The sequence below is a fragment of the Pyrgilauda ruficollis genome, unplaced genomic scaffold (assembly GCF_017590135.1).
Source record: "Pyrgilauda ruficollis isolate IOZ18807 unplaced genomic scaffold, ASM1759013v1 scaffold93, whole genome shotgun sequence".
NCBI lineage: Eukaryota > Metazoa > Chordata > Aves > Passeriformes > Passeridae > Pyrgilauda > Pyrgilauda ruficollis.
The window spans coordinates 3,624,008-3,646,517 of record NW_024531377.1 but is presented as its reverse complement, the minus strand read 5'-3'; the positions used below and the strand labels follow the sequence as shown (position 1 = coordinate 3,646,517).

The following is a 22,510-nucleotide window of genomic DNA, read 5'->3' as shown; positions in this document are numbered from 1 at the left end:
GACTGTTCATAAAGAGAGCTCATTGAATTTCACTCAGAATGTCATCTATGGGGTGCATTTTTTACACCGAACAAAAAAAAAGGAACCAACTACGTTTCAGCAGAGTTGAGTTGGAAAGTTTACTATCACAAGTGTCTGTTGTCTGGCAAGAAATTCTATGCATTGTATGCTGGATTAAACATTGTACTGGGCAACTTCGAGGCACCAGCACAACCAGGGATGCCTTGGATGGAGGTATGCAGAGAAGAGAAGAGTCCTTCTGACAAATGCCTTATCTGGAGTGACTTTCTTGAAGAAAATTAGCAAAGCATCATGTTTTTCATATTAGAGAGGCCTATCCAAATTATGGCTTCTTTCAAGACAACAAGCTGAGCAAAACACACAGAAATTACTAGCAATTACTTGCACTGTAGTCAGTTCCAGAGCCAGAATATGGTGGTGGGTGCACAGAGAAGAAAGAAGAAATGTCCAATAGCCAAAATCAGGAATGCTTAAGATTTCTTAATTCTCTTGAACTGGAGAGTTTCCTCCCTTTGCTCTCAGATGAAGACTGAAAAAAGCCAGGTGGTGTAAGAGAGAAGGAACACTAAAGAATGAACAGTCTTCTGCAGAACTTTGATGCCACTTAGGACATTCCTGCAGGCCTATCTGAGGCAGGGGCATCAGGACACGCAGAGGACAGACTCACTCTACAGACTTGAAAGTATTACATGGAAGTGTATTTGGAGTGTTTGCAGCAGGCAAGTGTAGGAAGAGAGCCTTCCTAAAAACCCTGCTAGTGTTCTAACCAAGTATGTGGAAAAGATTAAGAATTTGGATGACCCTGAGCTATTGTGTAATAGCACACATTGTAATTCACCTAAAAGATCTTTCTAGCTGATAAAGAGGTAGTTGGCCATCAGGCTAAAATCTAAGCATGCTGCTGTTCAGGATGGAGTATACTGGCAAAGGCACCAAATTCCAAAGCTGCTGTAGGATGCCAGAAAGGCAGCTCCATTTTACCAGAATTGCCCACTATGGTATTAAGGCTAGATTAATTTGACCATTGTGACAAACACAAGTGGCCTGTGGCGACATCAGTTACATAAAGGCACTCTGCTTCCTCTTCTACCCCTTCCTTGTCAGCAACTTGCATCAGATGGCTTCCAATTAATCTATTTCAGTGCCAAGGTTGTGCTGATAAGAATCTGCTCCTCTGGACTGGATTACTTCAATCTCATTTTACCTTGGTTGATAAATCAGAATGTTTGAGATCTTCATGTAAATTTGAACCACAAATATGCAAATATATTAGTTACTGCTCTTTGGTTTTGACCAAAGTAGAGTATTATGGAAAACCAAGAGAAAGAATAATTTATCTCATCTATGTCAGCATTTTGTTTCTCTTGTAACTTTAAGTGACTTCTTTGGTTTATTCCTATTTAACCAGGCTCCCTAGTGTATTTATCTGGTTCTGAACATTCTTTTGTATAATAAACACTGCCGAAAATAATATCTTATGAATTACAATAACAGCCTGAAAAAGAGACTTTATCCTTACACTATTCTAAAACCATTTTCCGATAATAGTCACATTTAGATATGCTTCAAAATTCACCCAACATTTTCAAACACAAAATTTGTTTCCCCAAACCTTATTTCCCTTGAGTAAGAATACCTGGTTCTCAGAGTTCATTGTAATGCTAATGAAAACCTTTTTTCATACTGACTTAGTTGAAGGATATCCTGTCCTTCTGCTGCATTATTAATACTGCCAAACCACTGGAAAACTAATTGCAAATGCCAATTCACTTAGTGCTATCATTCGGCTCTACAGAATTTTCCATTTTAGCTACAGTGTGTGCAAAGTAGCAGACAAAATATATTTTACATGCAGGTCTCAACAGTCTTTGTTTATTTTGTGACAAAAGCCTGACCAGCATACTGTTCATGTTCCTATTAGTTTCTTAGTGTGTTTAGTATTTTTCAGAGAATGATTATTGTGAAGTGTCATACTCCTGGGATTAAAACTATGCTGGTGCTCCTTTTCAAGACAGCTCTTGATTTTTTTCTTTCCACATCAGGTGTGCATAGCAAATTCCAGGGAAGAAAAAGCAACGTGACATTTCTGCTCCATAAAGCAGAAGTAAAATTTTGTAATGAAAGTTAACAAAGAAATATATCACTTGAAAATTAGAAAAGCTTTTGTGTGGTCTTTTATTTCTTTGTTGTGGAGGGTTTTGTCCTTTTTTTTTTTTTTTAAGAGAAAAAAATCTTACAGCTAGATGCCTATTATGTAACCATGTGCAAGTATCTCTTTGACAGACCACTGTTTCCCAAAGTGTAATCTGGATTACTCATGGGCATAAACCCCATTATTGTATTGTATTGTCTTTACAAGATGTGGATGCATGTGCTGCTGTGAAAGTATGAATCTTCAAGCCTCTAATTTCTTTCATCTATCTCCATTATTTCCATCCTTTTGTATTTGCCACAACTCTTCTGCTAAAATAATGAAAATATCTTAGGAATGTGTTTCTGGATAGCAAAATATTTTGAGAAAACAATGCTGAAATAACAGCTGTAAAAGAGTTACTATAGAATATTTGAAAATGAAGGCAACATTTCAGGAGTTATGACCAGATACTCCCAAATTCCACCTCTCTCCTAGGAAGAAAATGCATTTCCTCAGGTTCACAGCTCTTGGGCTCTTCCAGAGAATGTTACAGATTATGGAATTTTCTTTATCCTCTCATAGCTTCTCAGACAGCAGATCAGCTTCAAAGTCCTGCCAGCAAAAGCTCTCCATTCTGACTTTTTTTTACTGTAGTTTGAAATGAAAAAGCATGAAATACATTGTTAGAAGCTTGCCATTCTAAGCAAAGAAAATACCAAACTGGCAAAACACATTTGTTCTCTTGTTCCAAAGCGAGCACCACAAGAGGGCTGCATTCAATCTCCCTTCCTAAAATTCCCATTTCTCAGTATTTAGTTACACAATCTGAATGCTTGACACTTTCCTCCTGTGTTACTTTGAAAAGAAGCAGTGAAGTCTTTTCACTTGTAGATCAGGACAGGGCATCCTGGACAGCAGATGCCTGAACAGCTTCCAAGCAATGTCTACCCACTTAATCGAGTTCCTGCCCTCACCCAGCTCAGAGGCAGCAATGAGCCTTCAGCAAGAGGCCAGTGAAACTCATTCTGAACCACAATCGCTTCAGTTTGGGTGTAAAGCAGCCCTGGTCTGCCCACAGTGCTTTCAGTCAGCTGAGAGGGAGGGGCAAAGTAAAACCATTTTGCTTGTAAAAAATCATGGGGCATACATCCTTATGCATAAATTCTCAAAGGCTAAGTAAGATTTGTTTTCTGTAATTATGTTAATGGGGTTTTTACCATATGATCCTCCTCCTAAACAGCTTGCCAAGGGAGATGGAAATCTGCCACCAAAACTCCTCCATATACATACACACAGTTCTGTATGTTCACAGTATACCACACCTTACAAGAAAAAGCCCCACCATTTAAGTCACAGGCACATTATATTCTATCAGCATTTTGGCTGTTCAGTTTTAATGAATTCTGTGCTGTCCACTACTGTTCAAACAAGAAGACATGAAAAAGAATATGCTGCTGGTTGATTACATGTGCCAGAATACAGAAAGGCACAAGACTGAAAGTCAAGAGAATTTATCCCTTCAAGGAGGAGAATAATCCTTTGAAAATGTTCTATCCTAATGTACAATACTGCTATTATAAATCAGAACTTATGTATATATTTGAACATTGAGTGCATGCTTACATGTGTGTCTCAGTGTGTAATGTCAACTGAATTTGTCAGCACCACAGGTAGCATAAATTCTGGTGAATCTCCACAGCCTCTATGGCTTGGAATGTATTATTAACAGGTTTATTAAATATTTGCAATGCTGTGTGCATGCAGAGTGCACTGTTTGAGACAGCTATGGCTTAACTGCTACCTGTTCCAGCAAAGCTTATACACCAGTGAGATGGGTGTTTCAGACACACCAAAACAAAATCCCTGCCTCAAAAAGACACAGGCCTCACAGATGGGGTGGGAGCAACAGGAAGGAAAGAAAAAGCCACAGAGCTGCTGAGCATATGTTTCATTTAATTCTCTGATACGAGCTACAAAAGCAGGCAAGAAAAGGGCTGATAAAGGATGGCAGGGAGCTTTCAGGTCTGTTGGAAGGAATGCTTTTTGGATAAGTGAAGGCAGAAGTCGCCCCGTTAAATCACAATGGTGCTGCTGACAGGATGAACCTGCAGAGCACTTAGACAAAGAATGCTTTTGAGGGATGATTTTTCAAAAGCATCCAAGCAAATTTAAAAGAACACTCATTCTTATAGGATCTTAAATGGGACTTATGTCCCTAAGGCCTGCCCTCTGTGTTTGGCTTTTAAACGCCAGTACCCATAGCAACTTCAAGGCAACGCAAACGTGCCATTGCTCACAAATTCCAAAGACTCTGAAGCATTTTGAAAATGCCTCTCTTCTTTTTATTTATTGTGCATGCTCTTCTTTTCTCCTAACAGATGTCCTTACTGTCTGCCATGCCACAATCCATCAGGTCAGGCTGGCTCCTTTCAGAGCAGAGCAGCTGAGGACTGGTGATCAGGAGAAGCCCTGCTCAGGTCCCTACTTCTGGAATTATTTAATAATCATCAAGAGCATTTATTTTTATTGCTGCACTGCAAGGGCAACAATGACTATCTATGCAAACAAAATGACAGTTTTGCATAAGTCTAAATATATGATAGGCATTTCAGAGATGCTTATTTTAAGATGTTATTAATGGTATGAAATAGAATTAAGGACACTAATGAGTCAAATGTGTATTAAAACAGTTCTCCAACTCTTAATTGGTAATCATTCTACAAATAAATGAATTTATGGGAAAATATATTCAAACTCTATAGCTGTAATATACTTCATTACAGCACTTACTGCATGTTGCACTACAAATTAGTGGCATGGCACACAGGCAGTAAAGGGAAACCCTTCCTATATCCTACCAACTTTTAGTGAGAACACAGAGAGCCAAGACCTTACTTCCTGCCCTCCAAAACCCTGCAGTTCAGAAAAAGGTTGACAAAATAAGTCCCAAAGACAGGAATATTTCAGATTACATAGAAAGTGATGAATGAAGTGTAGAGGTGAATTTATGCTGAAGTTTATGTTTTGATAAAAATCTATTTTAAAAAGCATTTATGCTCTACTACAATTTTTCCCAAGCTCCTCTGCCCCCTGATGTTTTTCATTTTTCAATATCAGTCCCATAGCAACATCCAGGATTCATGGCTGTGGCACAGCTCAAACATCTCTGGAGCAGAGCCTTTGCAAATGATTGCTAAACTCAGAGATCTGAGTCAGCTTGGAAAAGTCTGATGCTGGGCTCATTTTTTATATCCTGAAAATAGTGGCAGGGGACTGGGAGGAGGGCAAAGGGAAGGAGAGCTGAAACTGCAACAGCAGAAAGGAATGAAAAAAACAAACTACTTAAGGTTTAATGATACATAAGCAACATATTTTGCAAGTAGATGAGATTGAAAGCTTTATTACTATCTTACAGATTTGGAGGCTATATCTGAACAGTTTGAGGATTCCAACATTTCCAGTAACTGAAAGGATACTCCATGGACCTTCTCCCCTGCCAGTAATTACTCATACAGAAAAGTGGTTATCAAGAATACACAAAACACATTTGCAGCAACCTTAATGCAGCTGGAAATAAAAACAGCTGGCATCTGCAAAAAGTGGAAGAGTGGAGAATCCAAAAAAATTACTGAGACTCCCCTGTACAATAGGACTCTTGATTTGGGATTAGTCTATTCAGCCTGTAGATGCTGCTATTTTTCTAATAAAACACATCAGGAAACATCATCTCCAAACGGAAACTAAAGCAGTTAAAAAAAAATAAAAAGAGACTATGGAAAAAGTATGTTTAGGTTCCTCTCTACTCAAGACTCCTTGAAGCAATTATCTGCCTTACTAATAAATTGAGCTGAGAAATGGGTAAGCTGTGTAAAGCATGTGGTAATAGCATGTGAAACAAATAGATGCCAATACTATTCCTCTGTTTATAGGAATTAATTTCAACTTAGCAATAATTAAATATGCTACCAATTCAACCAACATTACCTGCAAATTCTTGGATCACTGGCTGACAAGAATGAGCAGTAATTAATGAACTTGTACTTTACCTCAGGCTCACCTATTGTCTGTCCTACGTCTTTAAAAAGAACCATAAAGCTCAGTACTCAAAACACTCAAATCGATGAATGACCTTTCAAAACACACACCCAGAGAGATGCTGACCCAGTCTAGACCAGCAGATACACCTTGTTACTCACACTCCTGGTCCACCACCTAGTCAAAGCACAATAACTACTAGAAAAGCCTTTCTTAAAAATATCTTCAAGAGGAAATAAACATTAGATCAAAATCAAAGAGCAGGACATTTTCATAATTCTGAAGAAAATAATTCTAGTTTTTCCTGAAAAAATCATTTTTCCTGAACTCATCGGTGGCCAAGCTTCATTTTTACAAATGCAATCTGATGAGCTAGCATCGTTCCAGGCCTCCAGTTGAAGCAATTAAAAAAGTCCAAACTCGCCAAACATTACCACATCGTTACCACAGATACTGTGTATTCTGAGTCAAGGGAAAACAGTGGAAACCTCTAATACCACTGTGGGGTAACTGCTGGCAAATGATAAGTTTTTAGTATGGTTACCACTGCAACTATTAATAACCTGTGAGGAGGTAAATGGAAAATGATCCACTGCATGGTGTATCTGCTTGTCACAAGCCATGACTCACACGTGAGAGACTGCAAGGGAATTACTGCAGTAGGTGGACGTTGAGAGGCTCGAGAAGGTAAAACCTGAAATATTTCTGATGAATACCACAGATGTGTGGTGACTCAAACGTGTCACCCTGCAACACTAAAGGGGCAGCGATTCTTACACCATAAACCCTCCAGTGGAAAGGCTCTACTCCCTTCTCAATAGCAGTGGGGGGTGGAAAGAGGAAAGGATGGGGGCTGACAGAAAAGAGTGGTTTGGAAAAAGCAAATCCTTCCCAGGAGGAATGAAACAATGGACTGTTTTCCAGAGGTGGGGCGAGCAGTGTAAAATGTTGCTCCAGTAAGACATGAAAGAAGAGAAACAGAAACTTCAACGTGTACCAAAGGCCAGAAAATAGCTAACAGAAAGCTGGTGCTCATTCTGAGAAGTACATCACAGCCAACACACGCAGATGTTTGCAAGACATGGAAATCATCAGCGGTTAACATGATTCTGGAAAAAGTCGAGCTGCCCTTTCCCATGTTCCAGAGTACAGAGACAACTGTCAGCATTTGCAATAAAGCACAACAGCCTGCATCCGATTTTCTGCTTTGCTGAATTTCACAGACATGCCCAGTGATAAAAGCGTGCTTTTGAACCAGGTCCCTGCTTTTTTTTTTTTAAATATAACTAATGTTATGAATTTTTTACTGACACACAAAAGGCATAAAAAGTATGCAAGCTTAAATTTACATAGTGATATTTCTGTATCAAAGACTATGCTATTTAATGCACAGGATCCAATTCTCATAAAAGCAGAAGATCAATTACAGCAGTCAGTGAAGCTCTAATACTGCATTTTCAGCTAAAAACTTGCTCAAAGCACTTTCACAATAGCTCAGTAATTTCAGAGTATCAATCTACTTAGTAACATGACTCTGGGAGGAACACATGCACAGAAGAAAAAGGAATCATGAAGAAAGAATTTCCTTGCATTAAGGAATGATGGTTTAGAGCTGCTGTTTAATCTCTGCATATCTGATGGACATACGGGTGAAATTAGTTGACTGAGGACCGAAAGCTAAGGATGATGTGGACACTTATGTTTTCCTATTTCAAAAACAGACTGGTTTTAGTTTACACAACTGAGCAACCAGCACAAACAGGCAAGAGCTGCTCTGAGAGATGGCAGTGCTGGTCAGCGTGCAAGCTCTGGCCTTGCCAAAACCCACAGAAATTTTGGCAGTGGCCCAACATACGATCCTAGGAGTCAGAAATCTGTTCAGTCACAAAGAGGGAGGCTAAATTTCGTTGAAACAACAAATCTAACCTTTTCTGTCATTTGATGTGGGGTCTTTCTATGTCCTACCTTTGTTACACACAAGACAAATTATGCACAAACCTGGAAACTGCTGCAGTCCTGCTACATAGCTCTGTTTGGGCACATAAAACCTCTGCAGGTAATTCAGCAGACACTTCTGTGATTGAGACCCACATGCCTCACCCAATATATATGTGAAGAGGAAAGAAACTATGTAATCAAAATAAAAAGCAGTACATATTTAATATGTACATTTATTCATTCATACACCCCTCTTACCACAGCCTGAACATTTCAGTCAATGAGTAGACCTGATTTTCACACTCACATCAATTTTCTCTTTAAAAAATGCAACACACTTAGAAATTGGTATTACTTTGATTTATGTTTGAAAGAACGAATAGCATCTGCCTGGTAAGCTGTAGGTGCTTTGGACATAAGTGTCATCAACACCAGAAGACAAGCCCTTGGCAGTCTCCTGGTAGCATTTCTCACTGACTTTTCATCAACTCATACAAGCAACCTTCTGCCTCTCTTTCAAAGCTGGAGTAAGAAAAAAGCTCTGAGAGCTCATAAACTCTGGCTACTTCAAGCTGAAGGGTTTCATTAATGAATATTCTTGGTGCACAGCAAGGATGTCCAGGCACTGCTCACAAAGATCTGCTGCCTAACCTTGGCTACTTCACACCCAGGCAAAGGGGAGCCAAACTGTGTGTCAGCTTTCAGGAACTGTTAATCATCATCTCCTACTGACTGCCCTCTATATTGATCTACAAATCACAAACTGCCTCCCTACATTATTAGCTCAAAAGTGCCGTGTAAGCAAATTGCACCAGAACCCAAATAAATGCCATGAAGAGTTCAGTATATAAATATGCACATCTGGATACTCTAACTCACAGAAAATCTGAATCTGCACTACTACTGAATCTACATAATAGTCACTAAGCATCCCAGGATTAAAGCATTTACAGTTTTATATAGAGATAACATGGACTGAACACCTAATAAAACTTTCCCGCCCTAGCAATGAATCAGGTTGAATACCTGCATGTAATTACTGAAGCAACTTTAAAACCCAGGTATGAACATTAGAAGATACAGATTAGCTTCAACTGTGTGTGTATAAACATTAATTTTAGGGCAAAATTATCAATTCTGAACCAAACATGGAGAAAGGACGAGAATCAGTTTCTTTCCATCAGTAAGGATGTACAATGAAGGCAAGCATGTTAAATTTGTATCTTTGTTTATTTTGGGATCCTGCAGTTGGCAGATGTTATCTGCAATATTTTTTTTCAGTTGGCTAATTATGAACCAGAACTAAATTCAAAGCTGAAATACTATAATAAGACAACTAATTCTGACTAGTCATTATACTGTACAACCAGTAAAATATAAACCCCATAATGGGAACATCCAGTCCAATGTATCCAGCTATTAAAGATTGTTGATGGCTGTAGAGGAAGTGTCAAAAAGAGGTCAGTTTAAATTTAATGTTGGCAGAAATGATTGTCTACAAAAGCATGAATAATCTTCTAATGATGCTTTAAAGTGTTAGCTCTGTCTTAACACTTACTGTTTATTTAGTCCTGAGAAAATGCTTAAAAGCCATGAAGCAATTTTAAGAAAACATTTGTAAACAGCTATTTTCTCTTGACAGACTATTTGGCTACAATTACAGATATTATGCCAAGATAATATATGTAATTCAATGAATCCAGACAATATTGAATCAAATCAAACCAGTATTATTTTCCATCTCTTTGAAACTGAGCATTCAAGTCAGCTGAACTTTCAATGTCATTTGGCACTTCAGAAAAAAACTTTACAAAATACAAACAGGTCTGAAAACCTATACGTAATTTCTGAGTTATAGAAGGATCTCACAAAGTGGATCTTCAAGAACATTATATAAACCACAAATGTTTTCAATTAACATTGCTAATGGCATGATTTTATAAAAGTCTTATTTAAATTCCTTCACATTTCAGCCCTTTTCGAAAGGTCCCACATTTTGTAAAAGGAGATGAGTTACCTTAACCCAAGTGCTGCCAAAAATTACTCCACACATAACATCTACTCAAAATTTCAGGCTTAAAAAAAGGATTAAATATGATTTTAGGAGATGGCTAAAGAGCGGGATTAACTAAAAAAAGTAATGATCAGTCCTCATTTTGGAGCCTGGAGTTCACTTTCTGCTGCACATTCACATGTTCTTACTCTGTCTTTAAAAAAATGCTCATCTTTATTCCCCAAAGAAATACAGCAAAATCTCTAGTAGTTTTTTACCAGGTGCTGGTTGAAATCAGGATTCCTTACAGCTCAGACAAGACAAATTATTCACTTGACCAAGTGAACAGAAGTAGAAAGATGCAAATCACCGATTTTATTTCTCCTAGCTTTCCATCAACAGTCAACCAACCAGGTATCTCTTGCTTGAAAACTAGCAACAGCTGAAGTCCTTATTCTCTTGAGTATATATATTATGAATTATACATCTAAAGCTTGTTCATAGTCTTTGTTTACTCTTGTGTGATTCTATGGTTTCTATGAATAAGAAGACAATAATGTGATAATTTAAAAATAAAACCGTATTTTCACTGTTCTGGCACTTGAGCATAATGAAAGGAAAAACCAGTCAGCTTCTGTGTGGGTTTCTGTTTAGAAGAGACAGCTTAGGGGGGAAGAGCTACCACTTAGATAAACCAGAATGGGGAAAGAAAAGGTATGACTTAAAAGCCAAGGAGATGCACTACCTAAACAACTTTTATTGGTTTTTGGTGGACATCATATAGGTCTTTTTTTCTTAGCTGCCAAAATCTCAGCAGTGACTTAGAAACCATCACAGCAGCATCTATGGGCCAAAGAAACCAAATAGTTGAAATAATGACCCTAAAAGAAAGAGATGCCAGCCAGAGGAGTTTGAGTGGATTTTTGCTACCTATGGAAAGCAAAGAGCAGGTAACTGCTTGGTTTATCCTGGCAGGGTGCAGACAGTGCTTCCTCACATAACAAACTCCTTTGCACAGACACAGGCAAAATTTTATTGAAGGATATTTTCACCTGAATCTTCATTTCCTATTCAGAAGGGTCACTAATAGTCATTTTTGTATAATAAAAGGTAATTCTTTCATGCTACAGCTTGTGATGCATATTAATCAGGCTTCTTGCCAAATTAAATTAGTTTCTTGAACATTTGAAAAGCAGTTAAACTTCTAACAACATTTTCCCCCTCTTTTCATCAACCTATTTTTGGAGCAAAATAATGTACTCAGGCCTGAAGAAAAGACACTTGAGCCTCAGGAATTGAAAACAGCCACGAGCCAAAATGTATTCACAGGAGAGCTATAGGGCAGTAAGATTGTCATCTATGCACAAAAATGCTTTCAAAGACGTAAACATGATGTTAAAATCTCCACCACTGCCCCCTCCATGTTGAAGTCACACACACTGCTTTGAGCCTGCAGGTATGAGGAGTAAAAAAAGAAAATACATCTGGTCTTATGATTATTACTATGATTGTAGCATTAAGACAATTCAGAAATGCAGACTCAGGTTAACACTATATCCCTCGACAGTCCTGGTTTTATTGACTACTGCTAGTATCAGAAATTGGGATTGTAAGAAAGCATTCTATCAGTTTCAGTTATAACTCAAACCAGAGCTGCACAATAACACCAAGTACCAACTGGGCCACCTGCATCTGAATATCAACCTTGATATCTATATTGTACAGAATAAAAGGTAGATATAGATTTGCACATCTATATATAATATAATGAAGTATTTTGAAGTCCAGCAACTACAGTTGGGTTGTACATATATATATACACACATATTAAAAAACCTAAAACTTTTCAACACAAATGGTCCCCATTTCACCCACCTGGAAGCAGTTGAAAACCAATTCTTAAATTAACAAGTAATAACCAAGTACTTTAAAATACCTTCTCACACACCATTTACTACATAATAGCATACAGTTATAATATATATAGCTTATAATGCCTATCAAAATATCCAATATCTAGTAAATTCAACACAAAAGGGACATTAATATTTCACACAATATTTGCCTGCCTTAAATAAAAAGGAGATGTAAAACCACTTCAAAGGCTGGACCGTTATTGTTTTTTCCCCAGCTTTCTACTTCACAAAATCAGTTAATCAGCCTCAAATATTTTCCTTTTCATAACCCAACCGCCTAATTTGCAAAAATGGCTCATAGAGCAATGGAAGAGAAAAACATTTTTATAAAATTATAAAATTACTGTATACCACAAAGCTTGCTCCTGCAGCAAATACAGAATTTTTTTAAAGTTATTAATATTTCAAGTGGAAAACATTTCTTTAACTGAAAATTTATTCCAGGTTTGAAATACTGTTATGCACTAGGTTAACTTAATGCTGTGAAGTTTTACGTAAAACAAGCTTTTGAAATTGTGTATGTGGCAAATTTTTTTACTACAACAAATTGAGTAATAAACATCCAAGAGAGACAAAAATCTAAGGTGTCCAGCTCTGAATGTGTAATACCAATAGGGTCAAATAGATAAATGGGATTGTCCAGCTGGACAAAATTCCAAAGTGCTTGCAGTGATTTTAGGATATCTGCTTAGAAGGAAGCAGGTAAAATGCAAGCCAGGTCTGCTTCGAAAATCCAAGCAACGATTCCAGCTAGCAAAAAAACCTACCAGAAGGCCCCTATTCTTTTTAATAATCTCAAACTTCTTCTTTTGGCAGTCAAAATAACCAGCATGTGTTAAAGATCTAGAATTGCTTTTCCCTGAAGAACCAGCCTATAAAAAAGTCACTTCATATCTACTGTACATGTTTATTTTCTTCAACCATATATCCTGCAAATATTCACTCATCTGTACCTGAATCCCTGCCACATCTGTGCTATTTAAAGGTTACATCCTGATGGCCTCGAATCTCCTTAATGTGCCCATTCCCAAAACAACTCCCAGACATCTCAGTGTAACAATCACATCTTCATACTCTGTTCTCCTGATAAAAGGGACTCAACCCTTACCCCTAGATTAATATTGGGATGGAGAACCACTTCTGGGTAAAAAGCAAGTATCACACATTCTCTTGCCCAGTACCCTGCCAAGCAGCACAACTTGTATTTCACACAGCTTCTCTGAGTCACCATCATCCAAAACACCTGGGAGCACTGGGCAGCTGACTTGCTGCATTTCCACGCTGCTGTGCATTCCCCTTGTCCATTTAACATAACAATTCATTTACTCAGCTCTCAGAATTAAACCCAGAAGCCTTTTCAGAGAGGGCAGTGACATATGTGCCTGTGTGTTCAGTGTCAACCACCCACTTGGGGTTGAGGACAGTACAGGCTGAACTTCCTTGAGACTTTTTCCACTGGTTTTCTGATGTAAGACTGCAAAACAAGCTAAAATATTTAAAACTAAACAACATAAAAGTTGACTTCATTCCCTGCATACCTCCTGATGATATCTGTCTGTTATCAAGTCTCAAATCTCTCCATGTTCCAATCATTTTAAAGGAAAAGCAAGGACAGAGCAGGATTACCTTCCCTTAGACGCTCAACCACAAAGGTGAATCCGGTCGTTCGTGGGTGTAAGACGTACTCGTATTTTTTAAGTCCGTTCTTCTCAGCAAATTCATTACTGCGGGCTTTGGTATTGTCTGAGGAGAGAAGGAGAAGCAGCACTCTCTGTTACTGTGCAAGCAGACCATGGATTAAATGGAATGATTACACAACAGGAATGGTACAATAGCAGCTCACACAGTACAGATGTGGAGGCAGACACAAGTGTGCTTTCAGTTGGCCATACCATGGTATGAGGAAGAGCCACGTGGATTGCAAGAAAAGCCTTTTTACCCTCTCATTTCATTTTAGCAAATCATCAGCAAATCTTTCATACTTTATCAAATGCAATCTGAAATTTATAAATTAATAAATAGTCTGTTAATAGTTCTCTGTACACTTCAATACCCATTCTACAGTAAAATGTATTAATTGTCTCAATTGTGTTTTGAGGGTTTTTTCAACTCAAAAGACACAACATATAATAATGTAGTTTTGATATTATGAACAGAAATACCTTGAAGTCAGTGTTAACCACATTACACTTATTTCAGAAAGAAAATATTAAAAAGAGGAAAGCAGTTAATCTAATAGCTTAAAATGGTATTTTACATCTTCATTCTGAACTCGCCACGTTTTATTCATCAACCTGTGCTGCACATAGTTCCCCATTTTAACTTTTTGACCCTTAGTGGACTTGACCTCAGTGCCACAACACATGCCTGCCACTGTACACAGAGTACAAACAAGGCAGCTGGAAAGCACCATGGCTAAACCCTATGACAAACATGTTTCAAACCTCTGGTAATCAAAAATCTCTCATGAGAAACCAAAGGCCTTCCAGAGCTGGCTGCTAAGAGAGCCCACTAAGCAAGGAAGACAAGGACACCAAAGCAAAAACTTCTGGAGACAGGTGGAGAGGAGGCAATTTGTTCTCCTGTGATGTGCAGGAGACTCTCCCAAGCAGGCTCAGTCAACGGCCAAATGGACTTTTCTGGCTGCACTCAGTTCTTTACTGTGGGTCTTGCTGTGCCTCCCCTGGGGCCAAAAGGCAATGGACATATGCAGTGTTCCCTTGGCAACATGGCAAAAATCAATTTGAGCAAATAACTTATTTAATAACTCATACTTATGAAGTTTTACAGATGCTTAAAAGACAAAATCCCAGCAACAGATGTATGGAACAAAATCACTGCTTAAGCAATCTATTTTATTTTTAAAGCCCAAAAAAAAAAAAAATCTTTTTTAAGGGTTCACAGTTAAGCTTAACAGAGATAGGAGATAAAGTAATGGAAAACATATCACTGTTTAATCATTTAACAGAAGTGATACTTAGAGATAAATCCTTCCTTTTACAATCCTCCTAATTTTTACTGTAAAAGTACAATAGCACAAGTGAACAAATCAACAGCAGTGAGCGATTTCCTTTTTGCTGTTATGCAACATTCCCCCATCTTTCTTTTGTCCCTAAATTATATGACCTCTTTATTTCTCAAAAATGCCAGTGCCCCTCCTAAAGGTTTGTCTACCAATTAATAAATGCTATAACATATTAACATACTAAATATCTTTTCCCTGTGACCTACTGTTTCCATGCCTGAGAGTGCTGCTTTTCATACGTGCAAGCCTTAAGATTCACGGCAGAGATCTCCTGACCATGTGATTTAGAGGAAAGGAAAGCTGTTGCACAGTAGCCAAGCAAGTGATTCAGCAAAGAGGACCCAAGGATTTAATTCTTGCCAAATTGCCAAAACATACAAATACTTGAAAAATATTACAACTTCAAAAAGCATTGCTAAAATTATGGAATGTGTGAAATACTAAAATTACACTTGGCAAGGTAACTTTAATTTATCTTCTCTTGGACATATACATTATGTCTTTAACCACATGGTCAGAATATCTATTTTTGTCTGCTCAACTACTACTCCATTTAATACTGCAAATGACTATTCTGAATCAGCAAAGGGGACTTGCCTTGCAGACTCCCACTGCAATGGCAAAACTTGCAAAGGGAGCCATGAGCCAGAGTTGGAACGGCTGAAGAAGCAACAGTAATCTGGTAATTATTAAATGCTCCTCCAAAAAAAAACAGGTTCTACCTCTCAGGTGCACCAGTATTAGCTCAAGAACTAAAACTATTTTCTAAGAAATGACACTGATGACCAAGTGTGTTCCTATAAAGAATACCAAAATCAAGAGTTTCTTTCCAGATTCTGGAATGATTCAAGTAAAATGTTTTATTTATCACAAAAGTTCTTAAGATAATGTACTGTTGTTTCCAAAGGACAGAAGGATCATATTCTTCATTTTCAGGATATCCAAGTTTGGGTTTCACTGCAGAAAATTTCCAATCTGCAGATCAAGTCAATCAGAGCTTTGAGACACAAATGCCATATACATCTACATAAAGTTAAGCAGTCTAAAAAAAATTTCTATGTTTTAAGCACCTCAAAGTGCACACAGTCAATGAGCACTCAGAAGAACTATCTCTTGTGTGTCTGCTCACTAGCACTTTGCCTCAGAGGGAGCATGAAAATGCTCCTTGGTGTTTGCAAAACACTCCTACTTGCACCAAAGATAAGGAAGGAGTGAAAGGGCACTTATGTTCTCTCAGTAAAACCTAATTGATGCTGCAAGTAAAATCTGGGACCTCCAGCACCCATCACCTTGAAGTAATCATCTTCAAACTTCCTCTAAGTGCACCTCCCTGTACTTGGCAAGAAGTCACTGTAAACATCTGCAAAACATCTTCCAAATTTCCCTTTACTAAGCTGCCTTTCTGAAATGTGTGAACAGCTGGACATCAGCACACTGGCCAACACTATTCAGCTATTTCCTGACATTTGTATGCCTGTCTTGCCTCTGGACTCTAAGTTTTATATAACAGAGACTGTTCCCCTCCCCTTTTGCATGACCCTAGTGTAATGGGGTTTTACAACTAGAATAATGCTCCCAGCTAAAACAACGATCATTGTCATCTGGAAAAATCATCTCCCTCTCCCCTTCCTAACAACTATAAAGCCACAGGTCTTTGTGCATTAAACATTTATTACAGCAAGTCAGGAAGGTCAATGTGCTTTGATGATATACTGAAAGCAAGGGTAGCATAAGCCTCCACACTACAAAAAAAGTAGGAATGATACCCTTCCTCCCCCTTCTGTAATCTTGGCATTGGAAAAAAACCCAGTTTCTTTCTCTTTTATTACTTATGACTAAATGTTCTGACTGCCATCTCATCCAATGTAAGGACCTTGGTGCCCATTGCTGTTTGGGATCCTTGTGCCAGACACCAGTGCCCAAACTTTTGGGGGGAGATTCAGAGCAAATTCTTCTGCTCAGAACCAGAGCCAACAAAAGGCAGAACATGCAACGCTCCTTATTCTATGAAATCTACAGGTTAGAAAACTGATCCAGGAAATTAGAAACCCATTTTCATATCCTCAGCAGCTTGAGGGAATTCACACAACCAACGCCTCTTTAAAATCCCATAATCAATAGACCAGGCTACACTGTCAGTGCAGCAAAACTTATGCAGATGGCTTATTGTTCCATAGGAAAGTTTATAACAGTCTTAGGTGGAATAATAAAAAAAAAAGAAAGATGCCTAAAAACTTCCTCAAAAAGAGGAAACATATGTTCTGTTCTTCCAAACTACCAACACAAATAGCATCAAGCAGCTCTTGAAACAGGGCCTAGAAATGCACTCAGTTTACCTCAGTCTCAAAAGGCCACTCACATCATTTGGATGGCTAAAGGTAATGTCTCCTATCACCAAACCCTCTGAAAAGTTGAGCAAGTGTTGCTTTCTAGGAACAAGTATTTTCTTTCCTACACTGTATTTAAGTCAAAGCAAATTTAGTCCCCAGGTTTTTGCTCATCATTCCTACTATTCCTATTCCTACTATTTTAACCCATTGCTTCTATTTGCTGTTAAAAAAAGAATAAGGAGAATAACTTATTTTTAAGGAAAGCACCAGTTTATCAACTGAGGGTGATGTGGGACATTTCCAGGGCTGTTTCATGCCCTGTTTCCTCAGGTCTCACACCAACTTGCCTCTCCTCCCCCGTGTCCTTCAGCTAATGCACGCAGTCTCTCAGAGCATGTTCTTTGGGGTGGTGACAGGTGCAACCATCCAGTTTATTTGAGTCTTTAGACTCTTCTGCCGAGCAACTATCAAACTACACAAAAATACAAGAATTTAAGGGTTCCTCCCAAAAGTTCTTAGGTTTTTTTTGTGCTCCTGTGCCACCTTTGGTAAATAATTTGATTATATTTTTTCCCATTTTTCTCCAAAAATGGAGAAAACACTCTAAATTTGCCACACTTTAAAATTACTGGAAAAGCTCAAAGTCAGCTTTTACTAGAAGCACCACACTTCAAAATTTCATTTAAAGTAAGTGAAGGAAGAAATGCTACTAACACATTTTCTTGATTTTTGAGTTACAGATTTTAAAGAAGTTAAATCTCTTTTATTCCTGAAAAGCTGTGCATAAAACAAACAATTTTTTTTTTTTTTTAGTAAAATGGTATTTTTAGTTTGTGAGCTGAAATTTGATATTAAGTACTACCATTTCCTTTAATTTCCCTTGTGATAAAAACACACTGATAAAAACATGCATGTTCTTCTATGACTTCAAGTACTCTCAAATTATATTAGTGCCAGAGAGTGAAAGAGTAAATGAGTACTCCAAAAGTCTCTCAAATTGGATAAAAAATAAAACCCTCATTTACCTACAGAGGTTAGCATAGAAATGATAAAGCTTTATTGGCTCACAGTTAATACTTTGAGAAAAAAATGAAGCATTTTTTCTTACTTGAGCTACTTTCAACCTTTTCCATGTTAGAGTAACCCCTTTCAGTGATTCTGATCAATATTTTCTTTGCACCACCAAAGCACATCACATTCACTAGCATAGTTAAAAATCCAACTGCAGTTCATTGTTACCTTCTGTCACCCACATCACATCACTCCTGCCACAATCTGAACTTCAGCAAGCTTTCCTACTTGATTTTTAGTTGTTCCTCAAGGAAAAAAGCTCTGTGCAATCACACTCTGTCCACTTGTTTGCTCCCCTTAACTTTTGAAGCCATTGTCCCCTGCAAACACGGTTTATCAGGGACAAGAGATTCAAAGATAATCCAGCCCAGCAGAAGCTTTAGAAAAGTCTGGGTAAAGGCAAGCTTCTGAGAGGAGAGATGTGAGTACGGGAGGACGCAGGGCAGGTCCATGGCTGTTGGGGAGCCAGGGCTCTCAGCACGGCATGCGAGTCCCTCTGGTGACACGGGACTGGCCAGGGGCAGCCACAGCCGAGGCAGCGGCAGGAGCTTTGCGGAGGAAGCGTCACATGGAAGGAACACACGGGAAAAGGAGCATTGGAGTGAAGAAAGGACCACGTACAGGGATGCACACACAAATCCAGAGGAAATGAGGCTTTACCAGGCACAGAGCAACACAGCAACTGGTTGGGGTTTTTTTTTCTGTTATTGTTTTCTGAAGAATTACTACAAACAATCTTGTAAGGAACACCAGGAAAAACAAAAGAGCAGGCAGTATGGGGGGTTGTATTCCAGCTTTCTGGAAGCATGAGACTCATGGTTGCTTTGTTTTCTTCAGGGCTTCAGAAAGTCTGGCTACATGTTTACCTGCTGAGGACTTCTTTTTAAGCAATTACAATAAAATACCTTTGAGCTTTAACCTTCAAGTACTCCAGAGTGAAAAGAAGGCCAACCTATCAGAAATAAGTATACAATTATGTAATTATCACCTCAGCCCCTATACAATCCAGTCTGCAAATACAATGTTCAGGGTTCATGACATTACTATTTCTAAAATTTATTTATGTAGCATCTTCCACAGCAAAGTACTTCACCACCTTAAAGGCAGGCAGTAGCCCATATATAAATACAGTCTAATTTTACATTTCTTTGAAATCTCATTCTCGAATACCTGAAAATATTATAAAGAGGAGTAAATCTATCACAGTCACATGGCCACTGAGAGGATAAAAGTATGACAGCAGCACAGAGCTATACAGCAATTCTACTATTCAGTGATGTAGAATGATACTCTTCATTTTAACACCAGAGGAATTTTGTTTTCAGAAGTAATTAGCAGTTTTACCATTTGGCCAGAAAACAAGTGTCACTGCCTCTATTTTTGCAAAATGTTCCCTACAATTTTGAGCATCTGTTCAGAAAAAAATCAGTTTATTTCTTACTCTAAAGGATGGAACATGAGGTTGCAACAGGTCCTATTATGTCAATAATGCAACCATTTTCTGAAAATAATTTCATAATTATTTCAAATAATTCAATAATTCAAAATGGTGCATATGTTCTAGCATTCTCATACGGCATACATTTACTGCTCTGTCAGGATTAGCTTGTCAAGGGATTTTTTCCTGTCTCCTACAGTGTTTTACAATAAATATTAAGCAATATTTCCTGTGAAGACAATCAGAGAGGGAGAGCTATTTACTTCCAGAGAAAAAAATACAGGGGTTTGTCCATCTCTAGTCATCCTTTTATGTACAAATGTAGTATTCAAGTGGCATTCAACACTTGATGGCAATTTAAGAGTGGCAAACTCAGGACACTTTAACATGCCAGAAGCCAGCACAGCAGCGCCCTATTGTCTTCCCTACTCATCACTCCATCCTCCCCTCCATTCTGCTTCCTCCTGGGCTGCTCACATCCACCTGTGGTGGCCTCAGCAGAACAGCACAGTTAGTGCATCTCCATTGGGCTTTGTGAAGTTAAAGAGAACATGTTACACAGGTATAAAGAAGAGAAATCAGAACAACAGAATTATCTTACCAAAGGAAAAAAAAAATGTGTCAACAACCTGTGTTCAGAAATTTAATTAGATTTTTTTTTTTTATTAATTAAAGAATCTTATTCCTATGAGTTTCTCAGTGAAGGGTATCAACAGCTTATACCCAAGTTTAGTCTAAATCATTTATATCAGTAACTACAGCACAGAGAAAACCCTGTGTTTCCTTAAGCAGCTTTACATTCAGGTGGGAGCATCCTCACCACTGTCTTTTGGACTCTGCAGTACAAACGTTAACACACTGTGGCTGTCTCAGTTTTTTAAAGCTGGAGTACAAAGCTTCCTCAATTCTTTAAAAATCTGTTGTCTCTCAGGAATATTAGATTCCTCTAGAGATTAGAAGGCATACATAATTTATGGAATAAATTCCAAACAATCCAATTCTTTCAGACATCTTGAGATGGAAACACTTGTTCAGAGAGTGGAGTGCTCTAAGAAGGTGTCTCCTGACTTCATGAGTAAGATAAAGATTGTACCTCGTAATTTAGAGCTAGGAGGAAACAGTTCCTCATGAATTCAAAGAAAAAAAGTTGAAGTGAGATAATTGCATAGAATCTTGAAATAGTTTGGGTTGGAAGGACCTTAAAGGCCATCTCATTCGAACCCCCAGCCATGGGCAGGGTGGGACATTTCCCACTATCCCAAGTTGTTCAGAGCCCCATCCAGCCTGGCCTTGAACACCTCCAGGGATGGGACATCCACAGCTGCTCTGGGCACCCTGTCCAACTGCCTCACCACTCTTTCAGTGAAGAAAATTCCATCCTTCTCCCTAGCTTTAGATACAAGATAACCAATTAAATAAGAGATGTCATGTGAAGAAGTCCAAGAATGTCCAATGAATTTATCCTCTTCAAGGAAGGCTGATCAAGTGATGATAATTCCCTACAGTGTGATAGCATCTGAATACTACACACATATCCATTTTAAGGATATCTGGAATACAGAAGGCAAAATAGCACCATATGCTAGTTATTTTTACACCATGTCTACTTCTTATCGACATGGCTTTGCAATAAAATACGATTTGAGAATATCTGCAACGAAAAGTATAGCAAAAATCTTGAAAATAAGCAAAAAGTTAGGAGCTTAATTGCAATTCATTTCCTACTTAAAGATAACACTTATCAAATCAGTCATCATGCTGGAGGCACAAACCACCACAGAACATTCATACAATATTTTCTTTTATAGGGACTTGAGTTGTCTTCAACATTGATTAAGAGCTTCCTAATGATGTCATAAGATACCTGCATCAAGGTAGGTATTTGATGAAAAATTAATACTACAGGGTCAAACTCATTACATTTACTCCTGTGATAATCTCAACATTTGTTTTACAGAGATATTTCCCTTACAGAGGCAGATAGAGAGTGCTTCCAGTGCTTATGTGGCCTAAGGAACGAGTATCTCCATGTTCCCTCTTAAAACATTAGGTAAGAAATCAAATAGAATCATCAGTCTTTTTCAATCCCTCTTTCATTGGTATGAAATGATTTTATCACAGTAATTCAGGAAATAGGAATGCAAGTGATATATTCCAGGTCTTAAAACCTGCTTTTGCTAATGCTGTGTATGTAGAGTACTGACCAATAAAAAGCAGTGTCAATCAGCAGATGTTTTGCAATGTAGGTTATTTCAGGAAGACTGGCAAAGTCTCCCAGTGGAACTATGTTTGTGCCTCTCACACGTATCAGCAATTCTTTGATCATTTACTATAATTTCTACTACCCATGAGAACCAAGTCTTGCTCCTGCCTTGGACTTCTTAAACTCTTTCCATAAACATCAAAGAATTTCCATGTTGAACATTCCCTGAGAAGATGACAAATGCAGCCTACCTGTGAGATCAGTTCCCTCTGGAAAGATGAGGAGTTGTAGTGGTTCACGAATGTCACAGAAATAATCCAGCATTTTTTCGAAGTGACTCTTGTCATCTTCCCACTTTCTCTGAACGAAAACAAAGGCTGCAACCTGCATCGCCCAGCCTAAAGTT

At 38.2% G+C, this 22,510-nt stretch overlaps 1 protein-coding gene across 4 annotated transcripts in view; it reads right to left on the bottom strand.

Annotated features, from left to right (window-relative positions):
* Nucleotides 1-22,510, bottom strand: part of LCLAT1 (lysocardiolipin acyltransferase 1) — a 112,662-nt gene that overhangs the window by 37,387 nt on the left and 52,765 nt on the right. For all 4 annotated transcript variants that reach the window (XM_041489413.1, XM_041489414.1, XM_041489412.1 and 1 more), the window contains 2 exons: nt 22,356-22,502; nt 13,664-13,780 (listed from right to left, as the gene is read on the bottom strand). In XM_041489413.1, the coding sequence (XP_041345347.1) occupies nt 13,664-13,780; nt 22,356-22,502 (264 nt within the window). The remainder of the gene's footprint in view (nt 1-13,663; nt 13,781-22,355; nt 22,503-22,510) is intronic.